This window comes from Macaca nemestrina, chromosome 9 (assembly GCF_043159975.1).
Source record: "Macaca nemestrina isolate mMacNem1 chromosome 9, mMacNem.hap1, whole genome shotgun sequence".
NCBI lineage: Eukaryota > Metazoa > Chordata > Mammalia > Primates > Cercopithecidae > Macaca > Macaca nemestrina.
Window position 1 is genome coordinate 63,996,714 of NC_092133.1, and position 12,134 is coordinate 64,008,847.

General features: G+C 40.4%; 1 protein-coding gene and 1 non-coding gene across 2 annotated transcripts in view; one reads left to right on the top strand and one right to left on the bottom strand.

Annotated features, from left to right (window-relative positions):
- Nucleotides 1-12,134, bottom strand: part of LOC105466132 (DnaJ heat shock protein family (Hsp40) member C12) — a 43,876-nt gene that overhangs the window by 7,717 nt on the left and 24,025 nt on the right. Inside the window, exons 3-4 of the mRNA XM_011715118.3 lie at nt 10,201-10,340; nt 1,276-1,480 (exon numbers count right to left, since the gene is read on the bottom strand). Of these exons, the coding sequence (XP_011713420.1) occupies nt 1,276-1,480; nt 10,201-10,340 (345 nt within the window). The remainder of the gene's footprint in view (nt 1-1,275; nt 1,481-10,200; nt 10,341-12,134) is intronic.
- Nucleotides 4,206-4,312, top strand: LOC112423915 (U6 spliceosomal RNA). The gene has a single exon (XR_003014521.1). It is a non-coding gene; the product is annotated as a U6 spliceosomal RNA (small nuclear RNA).

Here is a 12,134-nt window from a genome sequence, read left to right on the forward strand (position 1 = left end):
ATCTCCCCATTTAATCCTCATGGTAACTCTATAAGAAGGTACTATTTTTTATTTAAGAGATGGAGTCTCACTATGTCACCCAGGTTGGAATGCAAGCATCTAATCACAGGAGTGATCATCGCACACAGCAGCCTTGAACTCCTGGCCTCAAGCCAGCCTCCCGTCTCAGCCTCCTGAGTAGCTAGGACTACAAGTGCATGGCAATGCACCTGGATGAGCAAGTACTATTATAATCCCTATTTTATAGATGCAGAAACTGAGGTCTAGAGAAGTTAAGTAACTTTGCCAAGTAATACAGATGATAAGCAGTAGAGCTAGGATGTGAACTCAGGTAGTGTAGCTTGGTAGCCAGGAGGTAAACTTCTATAATACTCTGCTTCAGTGGATTTATAAATGATTCAGAATGTCTAGAGAGCTACTTACAGATAAGGCATTGTTGGGCTGGGCGTGGTGGCTCACGCCTGTAATCCCAGCACTTTGGGAGGCCCACACAGGAGGATCACCTGAGGTCAGGAGTTCAAGATCAGCCTGGCCAATATGGTGAAACCCCATCTCTACTAAAAACATAAAAATTAGCCAGGCATCGTGGCAGGCGCCTGTAATCCCAGCTACAGGGGAGTCTGAGGCACAAGAATCGCTTGAACCCGGGAGGCAGAGGTTGCAATGAGCTGAGATTATGCCACTGCACTCTAGCCTAGATGACAGAGCGAGACTCCATCTCAAAAAAAAAAAAAAAAATTAAATTAAATAAGGCATTATCACAAGATAGGGCAATGCCTTGGAACACTGACTCTGAAGCCAACCTGCCTTGGTTCAGACCCCTTTCCCTTCCCATACAAGCTGTATGACTTTAAGCAAATTACTCAACCTCCTGGACTTTGGTTTTCTCATCTATAAAATGAGAATAATATTGACATCAGCCTACAAGCTTGTAGTGAGAATTAAATAAGTTAATATATGTAAAATTAATATTAAATGAGATAATAAATGTAAACTAATATATGTAAAGAGTGTTCCTGCACATTATAAACATTCAATCAATGTTAGCTAGTGTTATTTCAGTAAAGCCAAAGACACTGAGAATTGTCTCAAGGTTTCCCTTCTGAGGAATGCCTTCCAGTTTCGGTGTCAATGCTAAGTTTCTTTTAAGATGCTAAACCAATCTTTAAACTTGGCACTGCTGTGCAAATTGGAAAAGTTAAGAATAAATACATTATAAACAAAGCTCTTTAATTTCAGACTTTCTCCATTCTGCAGTTATATAACATGACTTACTTGAGGAATCGGAATTTTGCGGAGAGACTGACTTCTCCAGGGGCTTGGGTTCTTTCTTCTCCGTTTTCTCTGTGGTTGAAGCCAGCTCCTCTTTCTTTCTTTCTCTTTGCTCATTCCATTCCTCATTTTCAATCTTGTTGATATGAGTCTTGTCAGATTCTTCCAGCATCAGGTCTTTTTTACCTCTGACGGCCCAGTGCATGGACTAAATTAATGTAAAGCAGAGATACAAAAATTAAGTTGATGTTATATGATTTTCTATATTTAAAGTTTGATATGTAGTAACACCTGACCTACTACTGTAGCGCTAACTAACAACATGTTAGACTTGACTATTAACAAGTTACTCAAATTAATCCAAATAGTAATTAATCCAACTATTAATAGTTACTTTTCACCATACACCCTTCTGTACCTTTTTTATTTTCTGTTCTGTATATGTATTTCCTATTAGATCTAAAAATTGGACAGATGGATGAATGAATGGAGAGATGGATGTACGAATTAACAAATGAATACAGTGAAAAAGAGCGCTTTTGATTTGCTGTGTCAAGAATATTTCAAGTGGAATCATTAGCCCTACCATCAACCAAAATAATGCCTAACTATTTCTTAAAACCTCATCTGGATACTGTGGGAAGCTATTCCTGAAGTACTAAGAAACAGTGACATACTGGTTCTATTACCAAAACTCAAGACTAGAGGGAAACATAGCCTTTTAACACCCTAAAATTATAAATATTCTAGCTCTCTGCCCTATTCAAATCAAAGAAGTCATTTATTCCCACCTTCAACCTATCTCTTCCCAACTACAAAGAAGTGTCATCCTGAATCCTCTTCTTCAAATATAACCAGTCCACAGGCTGATCAACCCCAAGATCCAAGAACCACCCCATAAAGCAGTCATTGCCACCAATAAATGTAATCAGCTCTCACCCTAACAAGAAAAAGAATAGAGGCTGGGCGCAGTGGTTCATGCTTGTAATTCCAGCACTTTGGGAAGCCAAGGTGGGTGGATCACTTGAGGCAACCCTGAGGCAAGGAGTTTGAGACCATCCTGGCCAACATGGTGAAACCCCCGTCTCTACTAAAAATACAAAAATTAGCTGGGTGTGGTGGCGCACACCTGTAATCCCAGCTACTCAGGAGGCTGAGGCGGGAGAATTGCTTGAACCCAGGAGGCGGAGGTTGCAGTGAGCCAAGATTGCACAATTACACTCTAGCCTGGGCAACAGAGCAAGACTCGGTCTCAAAAAAAAAAAAAAGAAAGAAAGAAAAAGAAAAAGAAATGGGAATGAAAGGTACCAAAATGTAACTGTAGTTATATATGTGTAACAGAATTACATCTTTTGTTTTTGTATTTCCCAAATTTTCTATGAGAAGATTATGTATATCTACAATTAGAAAACATTCTATTTTAGGCTGGGCGCAGTGGCTCACGCCTGTAATCCCAGCACTTTGGGAGTCCGAGGCAGGTGGATCACGAGGTCAGGAGTTCCAAACCAGCCTGGCAAACATGGTGAAACCCCATCTCTACTTAAAAAAACAAAAATTAGTTGGGCAAGGTAATATGTGCCTGTAATCCCAGCTACCCAGGAGACTGAGGCACAAGAATCACTTGAATCCAGGAGGCGGGGGTTGCAGTGAGTTGGTATTGCACCACTGCACTCCAGTCTGGATGACAGAACGAGACTCTGTCTCAAAAAAAAAAAAAAAAAGACAATATTCTATTTTTAAAATTAGATGAAGTTTTGATGCAAAAACATTTAAGGAGGGAGATTCCTGGTGCCAACAATATGTGTGGGAAGGGAATAGTTAGAGAGTAAACACTTCAAAACCATTTGCTAAATTGTAAATGCAAGTACTACCCATTTCTCTGTAGATTTTATTTCAAAATAAAAATGTTAATTTTTTAAAGAGGCAATGCCTCAGCTGGTATTAAAAAAATTGACTTTGTTGGTTTAGATTTGTTGTTTTGATTTGGTTTTTGCATATGCACAAAATAAAAACGGCTGCCAGTGACTTCCTCTGCAAAAGGATACTATGAAGGTTAGTGAAAAACAGGGAATAAGACGTTCAAGAATTCAGGGCCCAGAGAGCTGAAAATGTAAACTGTGAGCTTCACAAGCCAGCAAGGTGGCCTGTACATGATGTGTTGATCTCTGTGCCTCAGTACTTCTCTCTTGAAATCAAAGTACCTGTGGTCTGCCTTAGATAGAATTAATGTCTAATCCACAGTAAATGCTTTAAAGGTTTCAGTGAAAAGATGTTCTGAAATAGTCGTCTTATCCATCTCCTTTGTGAGTAAATCAGAATAAAATATGTTATCATCAGAATCCCACATCTGCTGATCCTCATTAAAGAAATATACAGAAGAAATATCCAAACTGTATCTAACCTCAGATACAAGTGCTTCTCATGCTTTGTAGTTCAATCAAAGGACTAACATCAGAGTGATGCTAAGCATCACTGTTTGCTGGGACACAGTTAGATAGTCTGCAAATCACTCATTTCTGTGTTCACAAGCATATATCTCAACTCCACAAGGGTATTAGTTGCACAGAACAACATTTAACATCAAGCGAACTAGTCTATTATGGAGCTACTCATTTCAATAGAATCAGCAGCAATAAAAGATATCAAATGACAGCAATTGATACCGACTAAGAGAGAGACTAGAAAGGGGAGAGTCTGTAGAGCAAGATAATAAAATGCACAAGACAGAAAATCTATATATGCATGGAAGGAACTAAAACTAAACAGACAGCAAAGCTACGTGCAAAGGCCACTAATCTTAACAGTTTATGAAATTGCTATGTTGTTATTCTGCCTTCACAACTAACTTGTTTACCAGCTTTCTTAAATGAGTTGTTTTTTTCTCTAGGAAGTCATTTTCTTACATTCTAGACCTTCGTCAATACTAGGAAATAGAGCTCGCCTCAGTAGCACATATACCAAAATTGGAATGATACCAAGAAGATTATCATGGTCCCTGCGCAAAGATAACAGGCACATTCGTGAAGCATTCATTAAAACACACACACACACACAGGGAAATAAAAAATTTGGTTTACATTCCAGTAAACATTGGCACAAAATTTTTTTAAATCCATTGACTTAGATGAGCCATAGATCAGCTAAATAGCTATACAAAATTGACTGGTTATTATTATCCTGGATCAGCGATCACCACGAGTGAATTTTTTATTTGTCAGGGTGATTTCTGACCTGCTTTTGGATAACATCCAATTAAGACAGATTGCCTTTTGAACTAGCAGAAGGTGTTGAATTGCACACTGTTTCCCATCTGGCTGGTGAAACCGTGGCCATGTGGGCGTAGTAGGAAGCTTTCCTGATAGGTAGTCTGTGGCCAGTTGGACCCACCCCAGAGACACCTTGCCCAGCTGGGAACCAAGAAACAATCAGCAGACAAACAGGCCCACGTGGGGCTGACCCAACCAGCCCAGAGGCAATCAATTTGTTAAATGATCAGTTCACCAAAAATGTGTTTCCATTAACTCTTTATAAAATTTGTAGCAACTGAAGTGGCATGAGATAGTTTTAGCGGCTTATGAGAATTTTTCTCAGCCATTCATTTTGACTGTGCCTTTGCTGTGGCTTCTTTTTCCCATAGGCATCCTAAATCCATGCTGCCATATATTTTGGTGCTAGAGGGAGAGCCATCCACACCCTGGGTCTCTGTGGGTAAAACCATTTAGCATGACAAAGATACATTTCCTTAAGATTCTTTGGAATCCTGGGATAACTCTTCAGGTTATCACAGGATCCAAAAGACCTGGATTACTGAATCCTCACTCCAAACCCTTTTTTTCAGACCAATACTACATGTCTAAATTTAAACTGCCAACATATTCATTGACCTGGGTGAGGTCTTAAAATATTTTTACAAATTAAACTATCAGGAGGAACTTCTAGAAAACGAAAAGAGAAATAAATAAGTGAGTAGTAAAGTGATAGACAGTGTGGGGAAAAAATACCAGTTCAGCTGCATCACTCCTGGATGATAGAAATCTGGTATATATACACCATGGAATATTACTCAGCCCTAGAAAAGAACAAAATTATATCTTTTGCAGCAACTTAGATGGAGCTGGAGGCCATTGTTCTACATGAAGTAACTTAGGAATGGAAAACCAAACATTGTATGTTCTCCGTTACAAATAGGAGCTAAGCTATGGGTACACAGAAGCATACAGAGTGGTATAATATACAGAAAGTAGGAGGCTGGGAGGGAGACTGAAGGATAAAAAACTACATATTGGGTACAACGTATACTACTCAGGTGATGGGTGCACTAAAATTTCAGACTTCACCACTATACAATTCATCCATGTGACTAAAAACCGTTTGTATTAGTCCGTTTCACACTGCTGTAAAGGACTACCTGAGACTGCGTAATTTATGAGGGAAAGAGGTTTAATTGACTCACAGTTCCTCAGGCTTAACAGGAAGCATGACTGGGAGGCCTCAGGAAACTTACAATCATGGTGGAAGGTGAAGGGGGAAGAAAGGGTCTTCTTCACATGGTGGCAGGAAAAAGAGAGAAGGGAGAAGTGCCACACACTTTTTTTTTTTTTTTTTGAGACGGAGTCTTGCTCTATCGCCCAGGCTGCAGTGCAGTGGTGCGATCTCAGCTCACTGCAAGCTCTACCTCCTGGGTCCATGCCATTCTCCTGCCTCAGCCTCCCAAGCAGCTGGGAATACAAGCGCCCGCCACCACGCCCGGCTAATTTTTTGTATTTTTAGTAGAGACAGGGTTTCACCATGTTAGCCAGGATGGTCTCGATCTGACCTCGTGATCCACCTGCCTCGGCCTCCCAAAGTGCTGGGATTACAGGCGTGAGCCACCGTGCCCGGCCCCAGTGCCACATACTTTTAAACCATCAGATCTCATGAGAACTCACTATCATGAAAAAAGTAAGGGGGAAATCCACCCTCATGATCCAATCACCTCCCATCAGGACCCTCATCCAATTCAATATGAGATTTGGGCAGGACACAAATCCAAACTATAACACCACTTGTACCCCGAAAACTACTGAAAATTTTTTAAAGTTTTTAATTTAAAAAAATGTGGCGCCCCTGAGGCTATGGCTCATTTGAGGAATTTTCCGAAAGGAAATTCCCAAGATATGATCCTGTGTGTGATGCTACAAAAGTATACTGTGATTTGGCCTGCCTTGTGGGTACAGGGACTAATAATGCTCCCAAACAATGCTTTTCCTTCCAGAGGGATTATACTGTTTAAATAAAAAGCAGAAACACAGGGTTGATGGTGTGAAGGAAAGGGAATTTATGAGATTTAACAATCTAGCCAGGCGTGGTGGCTCACACCTGTAAACTCAACACTTTGGGAGGCCGAGGTGGGCAGATCACCTGAAGTCGGGAGTTTGAGACCAGCCTAACCAACATGGAGAAACCCTGTCTCTACTAAAGATACAAAATTAGCCGGGCGTAGTGGCATATGCCTGTAATCTCAGCTACTCGTGAGGCTGAGGCAGGAGAATTGCTTGAACCTGGGAGGCAGAGGTTGCAGTGAGCCAAGATGGCGCCATTGCACTCCAGCCTGGGCAACAAGAGCAAAACTCCGTCTCAAAAAAAAAAAAAAAAGAAAAAAAAATGTATAAATGTGCTGGGCATGCGTTTTAGATACATGTCACTGAAATTGAAATAATAAAGTTATAATCGTTTTATTGTCAGAATGGCATATATGATAGTCTACCTTTATCCTCAAGGGGTATTCCAAGACCCCATGTGGATGCCTGAACCTTGGGTAGTACCAAACTCTACATATACTATGCTTTTTCTGATATATACACACCTATGATAAAGTTTATAGTTCAACCCCAGTCCGAAACAAGGTGAGTATAGTACAATAAAATATTTTGAGAGAGTGTAAGAGCACATTTACATAACTTTTATTACATATGTTGGTATCATTGTTCTAGTTTATTATTAGTTATTGTTACTAATCTCTTACTGTGCCTAATTTATAACTGTGGCCATATGGGCATAGTTCTCATAAGCTGTTAAAACTATCTCATGCCACTTCAATTGCTACAAATTTTATAAAGAGTTAATGGAAACACATTTTTGGTGAACTGATCATTTGACAAATTGATTGCCTCTGGGACGACTGGTTGGGTCAGCCCCACGTGGGCCTGTTTGTCTGCTGATTGTTTCTTGGTTCCCAGCTGGGCAAGGTGTCTTTGGGGTGGGTCCAATTGGCCACAGACTACCTATCAGGAAAGCTTCCTACTACGCCCGCATGGCCACAGCTATAAATTAGGCACAGTAAAAGATTAATAACAATAACTAATAATAAACTAGGATAATTATAACAATATATGTCATAAAAGTTATGTGAATGTGCTCTTACACTCTCAAAATATTTTATTGTACTATACTCACCTATTTTTGCACTGGGGTTGACTGCAGGTAACTAAAACCAAGGAAAGCAAAACTGGGAATAAAGGGGACACTACTGAATACCTGACACAAACACCCTAATGGTGACATTTATCTACAAAATGATAGATGTGATCTCTTAGGTGACAAACAATACTAGGTATGATCATTGTTATTAATGTCTCTAGAGTAGCAAATGCAAAATGATGAACAGATGAAATATGCAAAAAGACAAGGCGACAACTAAAATGTTATAGAAAGAAGTGAGGCTCTCACACGCAAAAGTTACTGTAAGGCATAGACAGAAAGGAGGCCGGGGGCGGTGGCTCACACCTGTAATCCCAGCATTTTGGGAGGCCGAGGCGGGCAGATCACGAGGTCAGGAGATGGAGACCATCCTGGTCAACATGGTGAAACCCTGTCTCTACTAAAAATACAAAAAAAATTAGCTGGGTGTGGTGGTGTGTGCCTGTAGTCCCAGCTACCCAGGAGTCTGAGGCAGGAGAATCGCTTGAATTCGGGAGGCGGAGGTTGCAGTGAGTCCATATTGCACCACTGCCTGGCAACAGAGTGAGACTCTGTCTCAAAAAAAAAAAAAAAAAAAGAACAAAAAGGAATGAAAGGAAAGTTATAGAATGTCTATCAAATGAGGTATAGAACAGGTAATACTTGGTATATATGATTCAAAGTCCACTGTGGAAGAGAAATAGAAGGATATCAGAAACAATAAGGTTTAGCCCAAACAAAGAAGACTATATGAGAAAAAAAAAATCAATGCTAATTTGAAGCAGAGAGATAGGCATCTCATCATTTTTGTACCACTAATAAAAATAAATTTAAAGCCAATTATAGCCCAGCATACTATTTCAACTTTGCTGACAAGAGAAATGATGCAGCCAGTAATATCTAAAATGTAATTATTGTAAAACCTCAAACAGTTCACAGTTAAGCTACATTCAAAGCAGAAATGATGTGTTTGGAGACAGGAAATTAGTATTTAATGGAAAGATGTTGGCAATATAAATCCAAGTGGGGATTTGGAGAAGAGTTTTTGAAAATACTAAAAATACAAAAAATTAGCCGGACTTGGGGTCGGGTGCCTGTAGTCCCAGCTACTCGGGAGGCTGAGGCAAGAGAATGGCGCAAACCCAGGAGGCGGAGCTTGCAGGGAGCCGAGATCGCGCCACTGCACTGCAGCCTGGGCGACAGAGCAAGACTCTGTCTCAATAAATAAATAAATAAATAGAATAGAATAGCAAGAGTCAGGAATCCAGTTGTAGTTACAGTGTGTGACACTTAGAAGACAGGGAAATATGGTTATGCAGAGTTGGTAGAACAATATTTAGCTAGTGTCAAAAAGGAATTTTGAATTTACACAACGAAAATGACAAAAATCTTATTTTTTGATACATAAAGTCACAATTTTTTGAAAGATTCCCTCTAGTAATTTTGTGCATTTATACAATAATCATATGGTTAGTCTCTCATAAATAATTAGCCCATCTTAAACAAATCCACATGAATGCACACTTCTTCCCAAAATGCAAAGAAGAAAACAGCTTACACTTTATGTAGAGTGGCTTTAATCACATACTTTGGAATTTTTCATTGCTCTTCCCCATTATTTCAAAAACACCCTTCAGTATTATGGGCCTTTTATCAACAATTTGCTCAAGTCTTCAAAAATAAAAACTCTGAAGAAGGAAATCTAAATGTAACCCTGAAGGACTATAATTTAAGAGATGTGAATCATTTTATACACTAATTCTAATAACTGTCCCTGAAAACTTACCTATGAGGTAATTTCTGTATTATAAGTCCCATGTCATAGAAAAATGTTCCAATGGAGAGGATCTAGGTAATAAATCATGCCTAAATATTTAAAATTACATTTTGTCTATAATATACAAAGGTCAATGTTGAACAAAATAAACATATGACAGTAATTAGAGTGAATATTTTGATATTTATGCCTTTTAATGACATGAAGAAGATAACACAATGTTTTTAAAGTCTAACAATTCTTTCACCAGAATGTTTAATAGGAATAATTCATGACTTTCTTTGACTAATCAGATCCTGTCTTTTTAATGAAAATTCTAAGCCTTAAAAAGAGAACAAGCTGACATAAATGAAAAAGATGGAGAATATGAATTTACAATGGTTAAAACTCAGCAATTCATGAGTAACTTGAGAAGCACGTTTATTAGAGCTCATAAAACAGTAAGCAATAACAGGGAGTGTGTATACTGAAACAAACAGCCAAAGAGACTGAAAAAAAAATGTAGTCACAGGCTCTTCTGGCACAAATTCATTGCTTCTATTCTGGTGAGTTTCTCTTCATGGGATTTATGGACACTAAATTACATCCAGACTCTGCTAACTTCTTGGTTTTCTCCCTCCTATTGCCAAATGACTCTTTAAGCAACTACATGAGTCTAATCCATGGGCATCCCGAGCTTCACAAATTCACGTCATCCCCAGCAAGAAACCCACCGTCTTCACTGAGTCATTCAAAGCTTCCCACTGCTGGAACGGCATCGACATCTGGCTCCTTCGCCAGTGGTCATAGCGAGCTCGACTCTCTTCATTGGTCAGAATCTCCTTTGCCTTCTGCAGTTTCTGAAAAGTCTCCACTGGAAAACAAATCAAGAAATGAGCACTTCTTTCTCGGAGGGGATATTTTAAACTCCAAAACTATCCAACTGATCTTACTAGAACCATGACTCTGCCACTTACTAGCTATGTGACCTTGGGCCAATTTACCTCATTAAGCTTTTGTAAAGGGTATCAAAAGGACAAGCAAGATCATGGATGTAAAGTGCTTGGCACACAGTTTATCCACTCCCTGTATTGTGCCTCAGTCATGTGCCAGATGCTACTCCTGGTGCTGATGACATAGATGTGAACAATAGACATTATTAGCAGGGGAAAGAGACATTTGTAAACATTGAAAAAATACTGTTCTACCTTGTAGGAAGAAAACTACCTTTTTTAGTGCTGGGTGTGAGAGAGGGCAGTAATTAGGCAAGAGGGACAGTAAAACTGAAGACCCTAAAGCAGGAAGGAGCACGGTGACTTAGAGGAAGTAGGAACTGCCAGTGTGGCTGGAGGACACAATGCTAGGGGCAGAATGATGAGGGATGGGGGGCTATACAGTAGACAGACAATAGCTCAATCAACTAGGGCCTGAGATGTCATGTTAAGGATGCTGGTCTGCTTTTTGTCCTAAGAGAAACGAGAGGCCTTAAGTATAATAAATAACATGGTAGATGCTGGGACAAATGGTAGCTTGTCACTAATCTACTTGACCAGATGGCATATAATAGAAACCTTTTATGGCTCTGTTAGAAACACCTCCAAAATCTCTTCTGCTCCTCAGTGAAGTAAAAACCTTCTGCAGAGCAGAATACCAGATCCATATATAGGCCAGGTGCAGTGGCTCACGCCTGTAATCCCAGCTCTTTGGGAGGCCAAGGTGGGTGGATCACGAGGTCAGGAATTCAAGACCAGCCTGGCCAAGATGGTGAAATCCCGTCTCTGCTAAAAACACACAAAAAAGAAATAGCTGGAGGTGGAGGCAGGCGCCTGTAATCCTAGCTACTCGGGAGGCTGAGGGAGAGAATTGCTTGAACCTGGGAGGTGGAGGTTGCAGTGAGCCGAGACTGTGCCACAGGACTCCAGTCTGGGTGACAGAGCGTACACTCCATCTCAAAAAAAAAAAAAAAAAAAAATCAGCCGGGCGTGCTAGTGCACGCCTGTAATCCCAGCTACTCAGGAGCCTGAGGCAGGAGAATCATTGAAACCTGTGAGGCGGAGCTTGCAGGCAGCCAAGTTCGCACTACTGCACTCCAGCCTGTGCGACAGAGCAAGATTCCATCTCAAAACAAACAAAAATTCACATGTTGAATTCCTAACTCCCAAAATGATAGTATTAGGAGATGGGGCTTTTGAGATATGATTAGGTCATGAGGGTGGAACCCTCACGAATGGAATCAGTGCCCTCATAAAAGAAACCCAGACGACTTGCTCACTCTGTTTCCCCCATGCGAAAACACAGCAAGAAGACAATTAGCTGAGCATGGCGGCAGGTGCCTGTAATCCCAGCTATTCGGGAGGCTGAGGCAGGAGAATCGCATGAATCTGGGAGGTGGACGTTGCAGTGAGCCAAGATCACACCACTGCACCCAGCCTAGACGACAGAGCAAGACTCCAAAAAAATTAAAAAATCAATATACAAATAATATCAGTGATGTCTCTACACATTAGCAATGAACAATCTGAAGGCGAAATTAAGAAAATTCCATTTATAAGAGCATCAAGAGCCAGACACGGTGGCTCATGCCTGTAGTCCAGCACTTTGGGAGTCCCAGGTGGGCGGATCATGAGGTCAGGAGTTCGAGACCAGCCTGGCCAACATGGCGACACCC